This window comes from Watersipora subatra, chromosome 4, assembly GCF_963576615.1.
Source record: "Watersipora subatra chromosome 4, tzWatSuba1.1, whole genome shotgun sequence".
Taxonomy (NCBI): Eukaryota; Metazoa; Bryozoa; class Gymnolaemata; order Cheilostomatida; family Watersiporidae; genus Watersipora; species Watersipora subatra.
Window position 1 is genome coordinate 27,863,373 of NC_088711.1, and position 21,381 is coordinate 27,884,753.

Genomic DNA, 21,381 nt, shown 5'->3' on the forward strand with positions numbered 1-21,381 from the left:
TATTGTTGACGTCGCAAGGCATTGTTAGTCGCTCTCAATAATATGCTCTCTTTTCCTCTCTCGGTGACTAGTCCAAGCCAACATCGAACATTTGAAAGCACCATTTATATTCTGTTTACCTTTCATATCTTATTCACGATTGATCTCAATCAGGTATTATACTCTAGTGATAGCCAGTGTTTACACACAATTACTACCAGTCAGCTTACATACGCACGCCGCCAATTCAGAGGTGCCTCTTTTCGCACGCCCTTCGACAGCATGGACGAGTTACTCAGGTCTGACAAGGTCACAGTTCCATCTCACAAGGATGGGAACCCATCACACGCGCTTCTCAGGAAGCGGTTGGCATCTGTTAAAGTAGACCAGATGGATGAGGTATGTCCTCAGGCTTTATTTGTCTTGTGAACGCTTTCTAAGCACATAAATAACCTGGGATAGATTGAGCTATAAACGCACTCTTGGTTTTAGTACAGTTACAATGTCTTTTACCTTGTTATGTCGTGTTACTCAGTTCATTATGCACATGTATCGTCAGCTTCTTTTTATTCGTAGTACGCAGGCAGCTTATCTCTCTAACAGCATCACACTGCAATTTTACAGTACATGTATTTAAAATTGGTTTTTATGTACTGCTTGGTTTTAATCTCATCTGCAGGTTTTAATTTTGCCTAATTCACAACTAGCAGTCTTCACGTTACTAGAATGTGGGATAGAGGCCTAATTCACAACTACCTAGCAGTCTTCATGTTACTAGAATGTGGGATAGAGCTTGTTTGACTTTACGGGTCCTGATAGGCACAGTAAAAATTCTTATTTGTTATTCCCTGTTTAGTGTTTAGAGATGTTGAAATTCACTCTGTTTGATGAAAAGTGAGAGCTTTATCAGTTTATACTGCCACTTATACTGGCTACCTTCTACTGCTCATTGCCTGCTCATCATGTGTCTTCTCTGGTTTATGGTGTCAGTTTTCCAATTTTAGCTGGAAGATGTTCATTTTATACCAAGTTTTTCATTTTAAACCACAGTTCAATATTCAGAAAATCTGAGAATAACTATACATCGTTCAGCGGCATGACAACCACTTAATTATTCATGATAGCGATTACCACATGTAATAATGATTCTGATCATTTTCAATCAGAAACTACCTGGGCTCCATTGTAATGATAATGATACCAACTTATTTGGTAAGGGGTATCCAGTTTTCTTGGCTTGGCCTATGATTGACTTTTAAATATCACAGAAAATATCATTTTATTCATTTTTACCTAATTTGCGTATTCCTATTATCCTACTATTATTATACTATTCTTATTATACTTTTCAGATAATCTAAAAAATTAGATGAGTTTTATTAGAGATGAGATATCTTCACTGGCCCATCGTGAAGTAACTCATTCTACAGTTGTACAACTTTTGCCAACTCTTTAATAAGATATATTTTCCTGTTGGTAGAATGGCAACACCCTGCTGCATAAGTTGGTTGAACGTACAGTAGCTCCCACTCCAATATACGTGTTTGCGGAAGCTGGAGTTCCCATCAATGTACTGAATAAGGTGAGCTGTACAATCCTTCATGGACTTTTTGTAAAGGACTCTGTTTTACTTTAGCGTCGCAAAGAGGTCTTTTATACTAATCAGTGACTAGAAGGAGCGGTGACTCCTATACTAACATATTTGTGTCAGTAAATTTTCTTACATTCAGGTTGCAGACATAACGACGATAGCCAAATAACTGAATGTTTTGTTTGCACCGACATTCTTTAACAATAAATTCTAACAATTCAACTTAATTCATTTTGGTAAATAACATCTCATATTGCTCAGCAGACACTTTCATTGCATGTAAGTGATTGGGTAGTCACATAAATAATGCAGGGTAGGATCTCTTTAAAAAATATTTATATAAGCCAAACAATGTTATTTTTGTGTCAGATTTTCTTGAGGTACTTGACTATAGCCATGCTAGTGCAGGCTTTCCTTGCCGATATAATGAACTACTAATAATTATAGTATGAAACTCTTCAGCATTTTTGGAACTGACAAATATGTTGTGCGCTGAAAGTTTCAGGCTATTCAAAAATGATCAGACTAGACTATAATTTTTTGACTATTTCAAGTTTTTAGACTAGTTGAAAATTTTTAAGTTAGGATAAAAAAGGGCGTTTTTAAGAAATACACGAAAAGGGGTTGAGAAACTTTTTTGGAAAAAAATTAAACTAGGCTAAAAAACCTCATCAGAAGTAAAAAAAACCTCATTCAACAACCTCACATCTCATCATTCCATCCTCTATGACCTGTAACAGAACATACATGTCACCGCAGTACACAATTCATTTGCGCAGACCCACCTGGATTTGAACTATGGTTTGTAAGCATCAATTTAAAAGCAAAGAATACAGTCGGCTTTAATATACAAGCTTTCAGAGAATATTCTACTGCAATTCTGCAGCTAAAAGGTCAGCAGCCCTTCTGGAGAATGGCATGCATAGATAAAAATGCGTTTATTGAAAAACTGGTAGAGATCAAACAAATACATGAAAGCAAAAGTTTGAGTGTGATTTTCTTTATTGAGGATGAGATCTATGGAAAGGCTTCAAAGTATCTTGGACTATTAGACAACGATGAAGATGTCAATCTAAAAGTAAAATTGCAACAATCAAAAGGAAGATTTAGAAAATTTCGGATGGAAAGCTACTGAACCAAGACAACAAAGAAGCTATGGCTAAAAGTCAGCTGCGTGATACTTTGTACTTGGTCGCAAAAGAGTAGGTCATAGAGGTAGAGACATAACAACTAGAAGGACAATGGACAATTATTCAGATGTTACCAGATATGTCATAACCACTTTTTTAGGAATCTGTATCATACACTCTCAGCATTAAACTATAACCTTTCCAGTCAAGCCAGTGATAGTGTCCTTATCAAATAAAGGTTTCCTAAATCTCCTGGAGATAGATTTAATGGATTCTCTCAACTTGCCCTGTGACTGCTCAACACTGCTGCATACATGGGCGTTAAATGTAATCGATCATCATACAATGTATATTCAAGTTGATCCTATGCAGAAGAAATGTGTGGAAGAGGTGTTGTAAGTACTACAGAGCTACTGCTGGTTGTTTGGGTATTTTAAGAAAGTCCTATGTGATGGCAAAGAGTTTAAAAACAAGCTTTTAGAGCATTTTGCAAGAGAAATTACCATTACCATAGTGCATGGTGCACCCAGAACGCCTAAAACACAAGGATTAATAGAAAGGAGCAATAGACCATGGGAGGAAGACATACGTGCATTATTGACTGGAGAAAAGATAAATGTGGAAAGGTAGTGCCAGCACACACTTCATGCATGTTATATCATGAGCATTAGCAAGCATAGAGCTAGAGGTGTATCCCTCCATGAGGCTGTATTTGGCGTAAAAGCCCCAAAAATCTGATGGGACAGAGAGCTAAAGAGAACCTTAGAAAGATGAAGATGTTAAAGATGATGAACCAACACTAAAGAAAAAGTTGCAAGCAGATTCAGGAAAACCAAAAGCAATTACAACAAGCAAATGGTTGTACAAACTCATAAATAAAAAAAAAACTATGGTTGGTAAAACAGTAGGTCTGAAGATTCCTGTATCCTGTAAAAATGTATCATAAAAGGTTGGATCGGTGTTGCAAGGCTAACCAAATGCTGTAGCATCTTTCAAGCTAATGAACTTGACTATACTAAGGAAATACCCTTTTCTGCAGCTTGCGGAAGCAATGTTCAGTAAATGTTTCTACATTCATGAACTATTGGTTTTTATTTGTTTCGTTTGCTTAACAATAATACATTATGTGTAATTGAATATGTTGTGGACTGAAATTTTTAGGCTAGCCAAAAATTATCAGACTAGGCTATAATTTTTGACTAGTTCAAATTTCTTTTAAATAGTCTACATTTTTCAGACTAAAGAACAAATTTGGACTTTAACATATATACAGCGGTGATCATAATTATGTGATCATTTGAAATAAACCTGTTGATTGTTATTAACCAATAAGGCCACATAACTATGACATGTTTGATTCTGCTAGAGGCTTATAATCAGAGGATTGCATTGATATGCAATGAAATACAACGGACACCTTTTATCCTTGGGGTGGAGTAATAAATGCCAAATAAAACTTCCAAAACATCTTGTTAAGACTTTGAAGATGTGATTGCATAAAATTTTAGTTGATTTTAATAGAGAGTATCAATTTTTTCTATCAGTTGAGATGTTGCTTGTTGTTTTAAGTGATCTCATTGTCAAGATATTTGATGATTATAATTGACAAAAATTGATCGCCGTAAAAATGCTCAGAAAAAAAGATGTGCTCAGACTTGCCCAAAATGAAGTATATAGTGAAACAACCTGTCGCTATATCTCGTATTTACATCTGCTATTGCGATAATAGTCTAGTCCTACACGGCTCTATTGGCGAATATTTTATTTGCTCATGATTGCTAGAATAAAATTTTAAATCTAGCTACAGATACATTATTATAAATGTCTCAAACGCCTCAAACAAGGAAAGTTGAAAATTTTTCATAATAGTTTCCTTTAAATGCTGTGTAAACATCTGAGTACCGACTACGATTTTGCCAGTCTACGATAATTAGGTTGTCAAGTTAACTTATTTCATCGCGGCCTTTGTATCAGCAAAGTTCTCAGTCCGCTACCCACACCTTAAACTAGTTATTAAATAAAATAAGCAATGTGGATCATGTCATGCCTATTGTATTTCTAGCTTCCATTGCAATGAAAGTTACAACTGTGGATCATGTCATACCTATTATACTTGTAGCTTCCATTGCAATGAAAGCTACAAGTGTGGATCATGTCATACCTATTGTATTTTTAGCTACGATAATTAGGTTTTCAAGTTAAATTATTTCATCGCGGCCTTTGTATCAGCAAAGTTCTCAGTCCGCTACCCACACCTTAAACTAGTTATTAAATAAAATAAGCAAGCCGCATCTTTGAAAAGAATATGTTCGAAATATGGCGAAACCAACTGCATCCCATTGTTATAGTCATTATTAGTATCAAATTTGTAGAAAATTTTTTACTGGTTACATTTGATTAGTTAGTTCAAGTAAAAAACAAATGGTATATGAGTTGACCGAAATAGTCAACGCAAAACTCTTTCTTTTGAAAATCGCTTTCTTTGAGATCAATTAACTCACCGATTCTGGCAAAGGGTTAATAAAGCCATTCTTGCACCTGGTTGGCGGTTTGTGGATTCACCTGTTTTCACTTAGTAACATGGAGCATAAAATTTTTTGAGCTCTTAATATTTGGTCCATTGGAATTGAGTCGAGCTATGCAAAAGTACTTGTCAATACAGCTCTGATTACCCATCATAAATCCATCTATCAGACAAGATTTTAGCACAGTTGGCAACGAGGCTACGATGTATTCAATATGTTCTGCAAATCATGTTTTACATTATCTTCAACAATATTATTTTATAATATCATTTTTACAAACCAAAAAATTTTCATCTTTGCGTAAAGTTTTTATTAAAAACATCCATCCAAGTCGTGGCCACTCACATAGTTTCAGCTCATATAATAAAACAAATTAATCTACTGCAGTAAACTCAAACAAAACATATCATGGTTTGTGCAGCACACATTCATGTCTCTCTTTTCCATGTATGGCAGTTTCCGCACTGACACAACTGCTCTGCTGGTGGCGCCCCATAAACATCCTGTAATCAATAAAACAAACGTAATAAATATATGTCATTCATAGATTTGTCGTTCTAACGCGTATCTACTGAAAGCTTTTAATTTGGGAGTTGGATTGAGAATGTAAAATTACAAAATGAACAAATTTTTAACAAAAGCATGAGTACCCCAAGCCAACAGTTCGAAGCTTCGTTTCTGGAAGTTGAAGATGAGCATTGATCAATCGATTTTCCTCACTTTCTACAAGTGAGAAGTGAACATAAATGCTAATCATGAGTCTAATTTGCTAGCTAACACTACCACCAAAGAAAATTTGACGCAAATATTATAGCTAGGTGAAACGATAAAAAAAGTTATGAAATGATGATTGGTGATAGCAAAGAGTTATAGTCCTATCAATTAGTAAATGTATTCATGAGTACGAAAATTATTACCTTTAGTATATATATAGGAGACCCAAAGTTGAAGATAAATTTACTTCCATTCTCCTATCTTCCTCTGCAGCATAACGCTGATGACACCTGTCAGCTCTAACCATAAGCTGTCTGCCCCAATATTTAACCACCTGATGCTCAGAAAGTGCTGAGCCACCTTCGCTGGAACTAGAAGCATTGTTACAATTTTGTTGTTAGTCAATAAAATGTCTTGATGCAGTAATTCAGGAAATTAACGATGTCAATGAGTTCAGTAAATTAAATAACGATGTCGATGAGCGAACTAGTGATTGAGTAAAATCCCTAATGACAAGAATCTTCAAGATCGTAGACAACACGTTTTACGAGCGATAACATTTATTATGACCTATATAAAAATTTTGTGCTAAGGATTGGCGAAAGAAGAGATCTTATATTTATCGCTCTTGAACTTTTTTCATATACGTTCACTATATACGTCACGAATAAAACACCTGCTCGAATCTGAGCGTTTCAAAAAATGATTTCATTCAAACGCTTATATCTCTGGACAGGGTAGTCTACAAAGACAAAAATGACATCAAATTGTAGCTGATGTTTTAGCCTTTTATTGGTCTTAATTTCATTTGATCGACTTTTTTGACGCAATCACATCTTTAAGGCATCCAATGAGTTCTTACAGTGTACACGCAGACTGTTATCATTAATAGAGCTTGCTTGTACTCTGTAATCAACAATGGTTTGACTAGTTGACGATATAGCAAATAAGACTTGGAGATAAAACTTCAAAATATACATGTCAAGTATATGTCCTGATAACAACATACATGTATTTACTTACAGGATCTAAGGTTCTGCTTATATCATCTTATTACCACCTCTCTTTTGCTAGGCAGGTGATTCAGTTCTACATGTTGCTGTCAAAGCTGGCAAGGTGCATATCGTTGAAGCTCTTCTGCAATGCGGTGCCGATGTTAACATCGCTAATAAGGTCTCTACATCTACTTCATGAATGCGAACTCCATTTTAGTAATATACATGTATTTTCTAGCAAGATTATTTATAATAGAAATGCATTGCATGAGTGTTTGTTGTACAAGTTGTGTGCTGCGAGAGTGCATGGTAGTGATATCGTGCATAATTTAGTTAGCTTGCTCTGGTGTCTCTGGTGTCAGGTTGACTCTTGGTTGACAAGTGTAAACAAAGTTTTCGGTTTGACTAATCTTTGGCTGAGCCATTGTATATTTAATTTTCAAATTATTAATCATTTTAACTCATGTTTGGAGCCATATACATATTCTGATAAATTAACCTAGTAAATAAAACTTGAAAAATAATTTTAGATGCTGTGTAGTCTATACTCGTACTTGACCGTATATTATCTCATACATGATTGATTATATATATTTACATGTGTGGGTAATACTAAATTTATAACAATTAAATTACTTGCTATTCAGCTTTACTTCATTCGAGTAAAAACATTTAAGCAAACATTACACAAAGTCTAAAAACAGAAGCTTATCGTTTTAAAACTTCAAGCAGTTTTACTGAGATTATTTTTTGTTTGTCATCTTGTCAACCCTCTAATGAGAGGTTTACACCTAGAAAAGCTATAGGCAAAAATATATTATTTAAAAAAAATTGATCAGTATAGCTTGTCGGGGTTTATTTCATCGGTTTGCCAAACAAGTCTCACTGAATCCGTATACAACATTTCATTTCATCTAAGGTGATTGCAACAGTCAACCTAAATTTAAAACTTTCTAGCAAACTACTTGTCAGGCCCTTAACTAAGTCTTGCACCGCAGCAGGCACCAGTTTTGTGGAAGCATCTTTTTGTCATGTTAGTTTGAGCTGTCAATTTTGGGAACAAAATAAAATACTGTATATAAAGATATAAAATATAAATATACTAAAGTCGTATTAATGTCTAATCTGAGGTTTGTTCGATTAAATACTTAATGACACAAGAGAGATAAGAGAGGTAAACAAAGGATAAGTCAACAAGAAGATTTTAATACCGTCTTTAGTTAGTAACATCCGCTTAGTTTTGAATGCTATTGGCCAGATGGTTCATCACCTTACAAAAATGTATTAAATGTTATATTACTGAGGATTCGATATAGATGTCTCGTCTGATCTTTTATATTTGTATTTTTATGTGAATTTTAGGTTGGCCTTACACCAGTGGCTCTTTGTAACTCTTCCAGGATGCAGACGATTATGAACTGGTTTCAGCCAGGGTTGTACCAGGCAGTCACCTCGGGTGATTTTGGCGCCGTTTGTAAACTTCTCAAAAACTGGGTAAGCGTCAGTGCTAAAACTCTCCCTGGCAGCAGGTCTATTCTTGACTTGCACAAGAGCCTTGACACCCGAGATGTCTATGTGCTGAGGTGTTTAGAGAAGCTGCACGACAGTCATACACAGTCGGTGAGTAAAACGCTGGGAGCACAGGCTATCTTTAGTCGGCCCGAACTGTGTAACATTGCTATTTATTGTTGGACGTCTTTAAAGGCTGTTGAGCTAATGTCCAGCCAGGATGTGACATATCTGGATAGCCTGTAGACTGTTTTATTGATAATTTCTAATATTTTAAATAAAAAATATGACATTTGCAAGCATACCAGCCACAGATTCTCTCTCACAATAACCTTTATTTTCTGTTGTTAATGACTTGAAACAAATGCATAACATGGTTGAATAATCTAACCACTTTGAAGTGCGACTTCCCCTGAACATAGGATAATTGTATGTAGTACGTGGGATGTAGTAGGTGTAGTACGTGGATTATCGTATATATGTAGATCATGTTAGGCTGTTACTTATTCCTTTAGATGTGTCCTCTAGTATTTAGTCAAGTATGCTTTAGTCAAGTATGCGTTAAAATGTTCAAGTTAGCCTCGTTTGCAAAGATGATTGTTGATAATTTACTAGACATATATAATCCATATTTGATGAAGTGATGAGACATTCAAGGTATCCCTTTGTCTCTCTGGAACATTGGTCAGAGCAACATTAGTTGGAAACAAATATTTTATTCCACATATAGATGCAGGTGATTCTGTTATGTTAATACCAGAACATATAGATGCAGGTGATTCTGTTATGTTAATACCAGAACATATAGATGCAGGTGATTCTGTTATGTTAATACCAGAACATATAGATGCAGGTGATTCTGCTATGTTAATACCAGAACATATAGATGCAGGTGATTCTGTTATGTTAATACCAGAACATATAGATGTAGGCGATTCTGCTATGTAAATACCAGAACATATAGATGCAGGTGATTCTGTTATGTTAATACCAGAACATATAGATGCAGGTGATTCTGCTATGTTAATACCAGAACATATAGATGCAGGTGATTCTGTTATGTTAATACCAGAAATACGTGTAATTAGTGATCCCATATACCATTTGACATAATGATTGATTCTCTGAATGTAGGAGTTATGTGTTCATGTTGAGAATGGTCAATGGTTAGACAACTTACTATTTCACTATTTGCCACCAGGCTCTAGTGCAAGCTGTATTGGCTGATAACGAGGAGCTAGTCAAGAAGCTATTAGAGAGTACGAGGATGAGGACTGTAAATTGCAGATATAAGGTATGATAATTGCTACTTATCTATCTGGTTTATTGCTTGTCATTACTATTGAGAGTATGTGAACGTGAGGTATGTCATATCTTCACAAACTACCACTCATGAGCCACCACTTACGAACCACCACTCACGAACCACCACTCATGAACTTCCACTCATGAACCATCACTCACGAACCACCACTCACGAACCACCAGTCACGAACCATCACTGATGAACCACCACTCCTGAACTACCACTCATGAACCACCACTCACGAACCATCACTCATGAACCACCACTCACGAACCATCACTCATGAACCACCACTCATAAACCACCACCCACGAACCACCACTCACGAACCACCACTCACGAACCACCACTCACGAACCACCAGTCACGAACCATTACTGATGAACCACCACTCCTGAACCACCACTCCTGAACCACCACTCCTGAACTACCTTTCATGAACCACCACTCATGAACCACCATTCATGAACCACCAGTCACGAACCATCATTCATGAACCACCACTCACAAACCACCACTCACGAACCACTCGTGAATCACTCATGAAAAAGGTGAATTTTTGTTAACAACAACAACCTAATTATCCCCTACCTAAAAGGTGAAACGTATTAATGGCTGATGGTCTTTCTGATTTTAATTCTTTCACAGCTCAATTTGTCATCTGCCAGTGGATCTTAGTGACAAGTTTTCTATTACAAGCTCTGTCGATGCATGGATGTCATATATGGACTACCGAATAGCTATCTAATGTCGTGCTACTTTTGCTGCAAAGCTAGTTAAAATACACATGTTCCATTCGTTATTGTGGTTACGTGCATAAAACACATGTCATAGCATGCTAGAATATTTATGAACTGTTTCACCAATATAGATTGCAGATAAATTAATACAATTTAACCCTTTCAGTCCTAATGCCAACTATTTCGGGAGAAGTTGTGTTCACTCTGGCCTGAAGCCAACTATTGCGGGTCACTTTCTGAGTAACTTTATTGATACTCCTTTTATGTAAATCGTTTTTTTGAAGCTTTATTTCGAAAGATAAGAGTCTGTTGTTTATTTTGATGCCAGAATTGTGGTTGGATAAAAACATTTTGCCAGGCAAATCCTGTGTTAGATTTCAAGTTCTTCAACTCAGGAGGTCTCCATTTTGAATACGTTTACCGAAAGCTAGCGCTAGATTTCTGAGTCAATCTAATGTAATTATAAGTTCAGATGAACAATTCAACATTGAAAACAACTCACAACAACAGAATGATAAATTATTAGCAGCATAAGGTAAGTTCTAAATGTACTACAGCAGAATTATTGAATTAGTATATTTTTTATTTCGAAAAAATTGTTTCTAGCTGATAAAACTTTTTATAGTTTTTGGTAGATACAAAAGACATAGTAAATGCATTTACCTTTAGATATTGTTATGCAAAAAAATTGAAAGCCAGAAAATTATGCCGTTTTTATATAATAATTTTATTATCGTTATGCTGTTTCTTGTAAGTGAGGTCGGAAATGTAAGTGATGATTCTTTTACTAGTGGCAATGATGGTATGCCCAAAGCGTCCACACAGTTCAGTGACTATCAGCAACTAATAGTTATAGTTTATGAACATTTATTTTATACCTTTTTCGATAAAATTCCTTTTTCTTCTTATTTTGATACTCATTCTTTTTACCCATTTTCATGCGTTTTTCAGATGATATCAGTTTTGTACTCAAGTTGTTTGCATATTGTGTGTCTTATTATCATAATTGCAATAATGTTTGTCTGGAGTCATTAGAATGTAAATGTTATCTTTATAGAATGTATTTATGATATAAAGACATAATAAACCAATAAATCGAACTATGGATCTGATGCTCTTTTATGCCATGATGTTGCATATAGGCTGATAACTTCAGTTCTACTCGTTAGAACTCCAATTTTTTTTGTGCAACTTGCTCCTAACATATTTTTCTGTCATTCTAATATGTTATTAAAGTTTTATCAACCAAGAAGTTGACTGGTAGTAGCAACCAAACATAGACTTTTCGATTTCCAAAACATATATCAATTTGAATCTCATCCATAACATATCCTATAATTTAACTTATTAGGCCTATATTAGCACCAAATTGTAGCTAAAAGTGTTACCAACAAGTTGCAAAAAACTATTTTAAATTATCTGCAATACAACATCATTTATGCCAAATCTAATCCAACTCACTTGATTAAATAACAAGTGTGAAAAATTAATTAGGCCTAGCAGGGGGTTAACTGGAAAACAATTAGGGTTGAAAGGGTTAAAAAGAGAGTACTATTTGCAGCCAATAAACTTTTCAGTATATCTTCAATTAAAGTGTGTAAATACATTTTTTTCTGGTACTCTGGAGGGCTGTCATAGCGTATCAATTCTATCCTTAGTATATTGAGCCTGGAACAAAAATGTTTAATCTTTCCTGCATGTCTAACTTTTTTCAGGTTTTTGCAATCAAGTTGGTTTATCAAAATAACTTCGGATTTTTATTAAACTTGCTTTCTTAATAGTGTTCCAGCTGCTGCTTACAAAGTCTTTAAAAAGTTTAAAGAGTGCGATTTTAATTTTAGCTATTCTTTATCTCTCACAGGTTGCTATTAATTTGTCTATTTCATAGCATACTTTTACTATATTTAAATTCAGATTTTTCATTTCCTCTGACTTTAATTTAGCTTATAACTTGGCGTCTTCTACACTATAATCTATTTGAGTGTGCTTGCGGGAATTTGAAACATCGCTCAAATATCCTGGTATTGGGAAGTATCGTAGTATCCTTTAAACTGATTACAGTATTTTGCTATCATGCAGAATCATGCAGAATTCAAACCAATTCGCAATATTTTCAAAAGGTTAAAAAGAAAGTAACAACTTATTAAGGATTATAATTCTCCTAGACATTTAAAAGTTAGATTTTAAAACTGAACTTACTATAGCCTTCAACTGGAGTATTTATCATAACTTACTGACTGTTACCTTCAACTGTAGTATCTATCATAACTTACTGACTGTTACCTTCAACTGGAGTATCTATTATAACTTACTGACTGTTACCTTCAACTGTAGTATCTATTATAACTTACTGACTGTTACCTTCAACTGGAGTATCTATTATAACTTACTGACTGTTACCTTCAACTGTATTATCGATCATAACTTACTGACTGTTACCTTCAACTGTAGTATCTATCATAACTTACTGACTGTTACCTTCAACTGGAGTATCTATTATAACTTACTGACTGTTACCTTCAACTGTAGTATCTATTATAACTTACTGACTGTTACCTTCAACTGGAGTATCTATTATAACTTACTGACTGTTACCTTCAACTGTATTATCGATCATAACTTACTGACTGTTACCTTCAACTGTAGTATCTATCATAACTTTCTGACTGTTACCTTCAACTGTAGTATCTATCATAACTTACTGACTGTTACCTTCAACTGGAGTATCTATTATAACTTACTGACTGTTACCTTCAACTGTAGTATCTATCATAACTTACTGACTGTTACCTTCAACTGTAGTATCTATCATAACTTACTGACTGTTACCTTCAACTGTAGTATCTATGATAACTAACTGACTGTTATCTTTAACTGTAGTATCTATCATAACTTACTGACTGTTACCTTCAACTGGAGTATCTATCATAACTTACTGACTGTTACCTTCAACTGGAGTATCTATTATAACTTACTGACTGTTACCTTCAACTGGAGTATCTATTATAATTTACTGACTGTTACCTTCAACTGTAGTATCTATGATAACTTACTGACTGTTACCTTCAACTGTAGTATCTATTATAACTTACTGACTGTTACCTTCAACTGGAGTATCTATTATAACTTACTGACTGTTACCTTCAACTGTATTATCTATCATAACTTACTGACTGTTACCTTCAACTGTAGTATCTATCATAACTTTCTGACTGTTACCTTCAACTGGAGTATCTATCATAACTTTCTGACTGTTATCTTCAACTGGAGTATCTATCATAACTTACTGACTGTTACCTTCAACTGGAGTACCTATTATAACTTACTGACTGTTATCTTTAACTGGAGTATCTATCATAACTTACTGACTGTTACCTTCAACTGTAGTATCTATCATAACTAACTGACTGTTACCTTCAACTGGAGTATCTATCATAACTTACTGACTGTTACCTTCAACTGGAGTATCTATCATAACTTACTGACTGTTATCTTCAACTGGAGTATCTATCATAACTTACTGCCTGTTACCTTCAACTGGAGTATCTATTATAACTTACTGACTGTTACCTTCAACTGGAGTATCTATCATAACTTACTGACTGTTACCTTCAACTGGAGTATCTATCATAACTTACTGACTGTCAGCTTCAACTGGAGTATCTGTCATAATTTACTCCCAATCCGCTTGAAACAACAATAACACACTACCACAATACCACTAAACATTGAGTTGATGATTAGGTAGCAAGTCTTGAACCTGTCGTGCAATTTCTACCTAGGGAGAGAGGAGCTTACTTTCCATCGCCTTAGAAAATCGAAATGTGGAGCTTGTGAGATTGCTTCTTGACAATGGAGTCAAGACGAATGGCAGAGTGCGGCATCGACACTTGCCGGTATGTGAAAACTTACTAAGTGTATATACATACTAATAATAAAGTAAGTGTATCCTACTCATTACTGATTGAAAACATTGAGCTGTTTCACCGCTTTAAGTTAGTAAATATCATGAAGACTGGTCTCAGACACCGAGTTTCATAGGGTGCCCCATGAATTGGGGAAAACACAAGTTAGTCAAATGTTCATATTTGAAAGATTTACATTTGTTAAGGAGAATGGTTACCGTAAAACCTGTATTTAAACGTCACCCTTTATTTGAATTCCACTTCTATTTGAGTGCTCCTATGGGAGAAGGGTGGAAAATAGAGCGCCACCCTTTAATTGAATGCCACTTCTATTTAAACGCCAGCCACGTCTATTTGATTGTCACCATTTGACATTCTTGATCTTTCTGAAGCCATAATAATAGCAAGTGATCACTAGAAAAGTGCCCACAAAAATGTACTATTAATTACTCAGTTACATCAATAACAATTAATTCGTTCCTTGTTTCTGTTTGTATCGAGGTCTGTTTTCCACCTCCAAGTCTTTATAGTATTTTCATTGCAACTTAGAATTCAACACCATAAACATAATTAATAACTGTATCAGTCTAATAGTAGTTAACTTTTTAATGCGGATTCGATACTTTGATGTGTGTAAAAAAGGTTTTGCATTCACGATGGATTCTGTGCTGCTACGTATTTGAGGCTAAAATTTGGAGGCTATTTTGATTACACGCTGTTACTCTTTATTCACGCAAGAAGTGTATACATGTATTCTGGAGTGTGTCGCGTAAAAGTTTTGCAATGCTAAAAATTTTTTTGAATGCTCATATCGACTAGCTCAACTGTGCAGAACAGGAGTTGAGGTCAGAAGACACTGGAAGGTATTGAACAGTCAGAAGAATATAAAATGGTTCCAAACGGAAGCAACTATCAGAACGCAACTAGTCGAGCAAATGATGCTAATATTTTGGTTTTAAAATGTTAATTTTTGTTTCTGAATATAACTTATAAATTTGCAGATTTATAGCATATTATTTGATAGCATCATTGCGATAATCTGAACTCGGCGTACAATGGATCGGCGCTCATAAGTCCTCTTCTATTGCACATAAAAAACCAGTTTTGGCTGCAAAGTGTAGCAAATATACCAATGGAGTTCAATGCACTTTTATGCAACCTTTTATGTTAAATATAGTTATAAATGAAAGTATGCCTTCAAATTTACCATAAAAACTTGAAAGCTCCAACAAATTTCAACCCAGGCTATAAGATCATCGCAGGCTAATTGCAAGCAGTAGATGTCAACTGGCAGACATGTGTATCGGCTTCATCGTGCATATTTATGTAGAAATCTATGACAAGTCGGATGACTGCTAGCAAATTTCTTGCGTCCAAGAGGGTTATTGTCGCACCGCTTGAAAGAGAGTGCAAAATATAGGCGATATTCGATGGTCTTTTGAATATTCTGACGAAGTGTTTGAAAAATACAACGCCACCCTCTATTTGAACGTCACCTCTAATGAATCGTCAGTCTAAGGAAAGGGTTGCAAATAAAGCTCCATGGTGTTAAAATAAAGATTTTACGGTATTTTAAGTTGCTGATTAATTGATTGCTGCCAAGATTCTGAGTTACATATTTCTAATCCTTGCAAATACAACAGAAAGTACAAAAGGTCTTCAATAGTTCTTTCTGATCCAATCTTGACAATAGTCAAGTGTAGTGGTAATATGAATATTGGTCAGGTAGGAAATACCTTGTATCACTCTTTCCGCTGTTATCCATTTACACATGAGAACAGTAGCCGTTATTGCTAGCTATATTGCCTACTTGTTGTTATTGCTCAATCATCTGCTAGTAGTAGTCATTCACTATGTTTCCATGGTGCGCAGTACTGCGATGCAGCCCCCTCCGAAGTCGAGGGGATTGTACGTTTCCATGCTGCGCAGTGGTTTTCAGCAAATTAGCCAGAGAAGAGAAATTGTATAAATCGAATCGCCTGATGGAGAAATTGAATCGATCATGGATACCGAACGTCAGAAACGGTCTTTTTATGCTTCTGTCATTATACTTTTATTTACAATACACATTCACAAGGTTTTACAAACCTTAATACAATTTTTAAAAAGTAATATATTTTTAATAAGTATTTTTAAGTAATATATTATTTAAACGTTAATTTAGGACTTGCCACCTATTTTTCGAAAAGTGTTGGCATCGATAACAAAGTCTAGGAAAGTAATCACCTCATCATCCTCATGGGTGGAGACCATAATTAAATTTAGGTGAAAGAAGATCGGAAGAATAAAAGAAAACAAGATTAGCGGGATAACATTTGTACTAGTTTATGGCCCTCGAAGAATCTGTCTCCACGGCATGAGAGCTATGCGCAGCCACTGCGCAATTGCTGTTTCCTTGCTGTGAATTTGCACTGGCTCCGCACTGATCAGTGCGCAGTGATTTCAGTGCGAAGACGCTGTTTCCATGATTCGGAGAGGGCGCAACTCCGAAGCACTGCGCATCATGGAAACAGTGATTGCTAGCTACACATATATGTTTTCAATGTTGTTAGTTATCATTGCCACCTTATCTATTAGATGATTAACTCTTAGCGAATGGGCTAATAATATTGTCTATGATCTATTTTAGAATTCGCCTCACCATTAGCAGTGCAATAGTTAGGTAGCTTCAAACGCACAGCTTTTTTTTCTGATGTCTCACAAGCAAAATTGTGTACTTCCATAATAAAGTGTCAATGTACAGCCAAAATAATTATTGCTTATCCTATGATTTTTAGATTGCTGCTTTGCTCGATTACTGCATGTTTTACTTGGATGAATGTCACGAAAACCATGTTAAACTTTCTAAGCTTATTTATAGTCAGAAATAATATCATTGAAAATGCAAAATGGATGAAAACATAATTCTAGGGATAAGACTTGAAAAGCTATAATACTAGATATACTATTGTCCGACCCTGACTCGTTGAGATATACCATTGTATGAATAGAAGTGAGCGATGGAAATACTAGTAGCCTCCCAAGAGTGCATAAATTAAACATACCAGAAGAGCAATAGAGATGATTAGTTTTCTAGTAAGTCGATATAGCATAATACTCGTATAAGTGGTTAAATATAGAAACACCGCAAACAACATACTATTGCTCAACATTAAGTACTTTTGTTGATCTAATAATAGAAAGCAGACTCTAAAATCCTAGAAGATTAAATTTGATTTGTCAGCAATAAAGTCCATTGAGCATTTGTTAGTGTATGTTAGCATACTGCACCAGTCTTCAACAACTGCTGTTTAACCTGTCACATGACTTCAACTTGACATACCCTGGAATACATCTAGAGTAGTGCTGGGCACGGGTACGAAAACTCGTTGGACTAGCGGGTTTATGTTCTTTCGAGTATCGGGTAATAGAGATTCTGAGTATTTCGGTCTTGCGGGTTCGGGTTTTGACGTTTGAGTTCTGGTACACGGATCCGTCGAGAAGAGTGGAAAAAAACTCGGTCTATTGCGCCCTTCTCACTAAACACTGTTTAATGACTTGCCTGTTAACCCTTCGAACACTGGCCTTATTTGTCATTGCGTGTCAGTAACTCTGGTCGATCTGTCCAACGATCCGAAGTTTTTAAACGTTTATTATATATATCTGAACGTGCTCATAATACAATGATATTTGGTAAACCACTAGTAAAAAAGTCGGGCAACCTACAGCAAATGTCATCAAACAGAAAAAGCAGTGCTTAATCATTATTCGGGCTAAAACTATAAAAGTTAGTGCGATTTTAAAAAACTCGTTAAAACATTCACAGAAGCATCATATCCATTGAGCACATGTTCATCATTATTTTATGACTCAAAATATGCTGGAAAGTTGTAATTAGTATTATAAAATTCTCTATTTGCATCACAATCATTCATGACCTACCAACAAACGAGTCGTGTCAATTTTTTCGCGATATCGTTCAAATAAAGTTTGTTATTAAAACAAAGGAAGTAGGTAAAGATATTTGAAAACTGTTGCAAATGGGAGTAAAATGTCTGGTCATCTTGTGCAAAAATTAATTTGCTTGATTTACGCTGTTACTTAGAAACTGCTTTTGTAAACAAAGCCATGTGAATGCTGGAATTCTGGCCTATAGAGATTTTGACACACCTTACGCCACGCCTGAAAACTGACAATTGGGGCTCAAACTTCCAAGTGTTAAGGCTGCGAGCACAAATATCGGTCGCTAGAAAATAATTAAAAACATAAATAAATTGGGAATATAATTATAATTGCATTGTAAATTTTAAAATATGTCTGCTGTTTGGAAATTTTAGACATAAAACCCTTATCAACAAACCCGATACTCGAACAACCCTTGGCCAAGAAGTACTCGTGCCAAGCATTACCATCTACCCGATACTCGAAAAACTCGAACAGAAGGGGATGAGTGTAAACTCGTAGGCCAAGAAGTACTCGTGCTCAGCACTAATCTAGAGTACTACTACCCTGTGTAAAGTACCTTCCTTGGGTAATACTGTTGCATTCTTATGCATATCTTAAATGTTCCCTTTGAAGCTATATTGTATGTCATAGATGAATCAACCCTCTACTATTCATCTGTTAAATATGGTGAGATTTTAAATTGATTCACAAGGATTTAAAAGACTTGAATATTACAATTCCTCATGACATGTCGTACGGGGCCTCTAGAATTTATCGCTGTATTATAATAGTACATGGAACCAATAAAATGTTGAAAAGGTGTTTTATACATCTCTTAGTCTACCCAGAAAACAACCCTTGTTATAATACCTCATCTCTGAATTTCTCCACCTTACACAGCTGTTCTCAGGTGCCAAAGTCTTTGAAATTTTCATGAGTTCTTATCGTTCATCGCCGTTTATTTGTCATATTTTATCACAATGTATTTAAAATTTCGTCAGTGGGAAACAAAACTATTTGCAGTCACGGTTTTAGCTGTAATACACAACAAACATCTTTCTAGGCTTGTAAGGGAAATCAGACTCTTTTTCAGACTTCTCAACAAATCAGGCCTTCCTGTCTAAAACTTCACATTTTAGTCCATGTTCCTTCTTTGTTATTTACAGCATAGCTTCAGATATTCGTTTGCTCATTATATATCATATCATATGGTGATCCATAAATCTATTCCGTTTGCTGACACCGGATAATATGCTAATTATATATGTTCACTCCGTAATGAAGCAGAGTTATCAACCTATTGACTGCATACTTGACTATTATGGTTCAGTTTTTATACCGGATCTTCTGGCACTGCAGATGATTTTCTCTGTCAACTGCTTTCAGTGCTTTGACGAGATTGTCAGCATAGCATATATTCTTATAAATATTCATGGAATAAATAAAAATATATTCGTATTAATAAAAATATATTCGTATTAATAAAAATATATTCGTATTAATAAAAATATATTCGTATTAATAAAAATATATTCGTATTAATAAAAATATATTCGTATTAATAAAAATATATTCGTATTAATAAAAATATATTCGTATTAATAAAAATATATTCGTATTAATAAAAATATTCATAGAATAATAAATGTTCATGTAAATTATTGTTGTCAAAAGGTTCGCATGTATTTCTAATTTATAGGCATACTAGCTGTGCTACCCTGCGTTGCCCGGGTAATAAAAAAGTCTTTGGACAGAAAATAAGTTTGTATTTAACATATAACAACATTTCCCCTTGCTAACTTTCAAATTATATATCATGAGAGAAGTGTTTTGTGTAGTTGAAATAAATTAAGAGAGAAATAAAAACAACTGTAAAGGTTTTAAAACTTTGTCAAACAACTGTAACTTTCAAATTGTTAGCCTGGCATATTGCCAATGGAAAATTCTAGTAAGCTACTTAATAAGATAGGTTTCTAATGGCAGTAAGCCATGACTTTGCATCTGCATTGTTCTCCAGCTACAATTATTCTAATAATTGCGATAGCCGGACAATCGAACCTAGAATACACATACGGACATACTTTGACAAATATATATACCGTAAGACCTCATGCTCAAGCCGCGTATGCCCACAGACTGCGGCTAATGAATGAGGTTTTGTTGTCCTTGACTCCTTCAGGAGCGAGAGTGTTGAGAAGGGTTTCGCTATCCCCCGTCCTCTTGAACAAGAAAACAGGCTACATTAGTACATGTGAAAAGAATTTTCCTTTACTTCCAAGTTCGAATTAAAATTCCTAAACCCTTGCATCAAGAACTTACTTGCCATGTCTCAGCTAGATTTTTATTGCGCTGTTAGAGGGCTTCATGTTTATGGAATGATGATGGTCAAGAATGAAACTGTTTTAATAACCTATGACTGTGGCGAGTTAAACATTAGCGATAAATTATTCTTTAGTCTAAAGTATTCCATAAACATGACCTTGAAAATAAACGAGTAGGTCGCCAAAATCCCGTACATAAAAGTGTATCATGACTGTGATTCTATGGTTATAGCGCGGAACTGAGCAGAGGCCGCATTTATCGAGAAGCCGCAATAAGCCTCATGTGAGTTTTAAAAACTTGACTTTAGCCACGGCTTATGACCTTGAACCAGAAGCCCCGCCCAACGTCAAGCCGCGCGGCTTGAGCATAAGGACTTACGGTATAGATTGTCATTCCACGCTAAATTATATAGCCTACTGTTTGAAATTAATTTTTCTGTGTATTCCAGCCATGAGATCTTGTGAGCAATCATGCTTTATGCTGGTGCCCACATGCGTAGAACACTAACCAGTACAGCCTTGGCTTACTTGTTTGACCAGATGTGATCACCTTTTTCTGCTTCAAGGTCCAGCGACAGGCCTATATTGGAGAACCTTCATTTTGTAAACATGATACTAGTGTAACTTTTATTATGACCTTGGCATTATTACTGCCTGATCAGTAAATTACATGAAGCCATAGGCCTAAAAAGTGTTACAACTCCAAAGGCTGTGTGATGAGAGCTTTTGTTACATCAAATAT

The 21,381-nt window shown here is 35.2% G+C and overlaps 1 protein-coding gene across 3 annotated transcripts in view; it reads left to right on the top strand.

Moving 5' to 3' along the window:
- Nucleotides 1-21,381, top strand: part of LOC137393476 (putative ankyrin repeat protein RF_0381) — a 112,582-nt gene continuing 91,201 nt past the window's right edge. For all 3 annotated transcript variants that reach the window (XM_068080047.1, XM_068080049.1, XM_068080048.1), the window contains exons 1-6: nt 1-378; nt 1,460-1,561; nt 7,014-7,112; nt 8,297-8,554; nt 9,645-9,737; nt 14,272-14,385. In XM_068080047.1, coding sequence (XP_067936148.1) covers nt 43-378; nt 1,460-1,561; nt 7,014-7,112; nt 8,297-8,554; nt 9,645-9,737; nt 14,272-14,385 — 1,002 coding nt within the window. In that variant the 5' untranslated portion in view covers nt 1-42. The remainder of the gene's footprint in view (nt 379-1,459; nt 1,562-7,013; nt 7,113-8,296; nt 8,555-9,644; nt 9,738-14,271; nt 14,386-21,381) is intronic.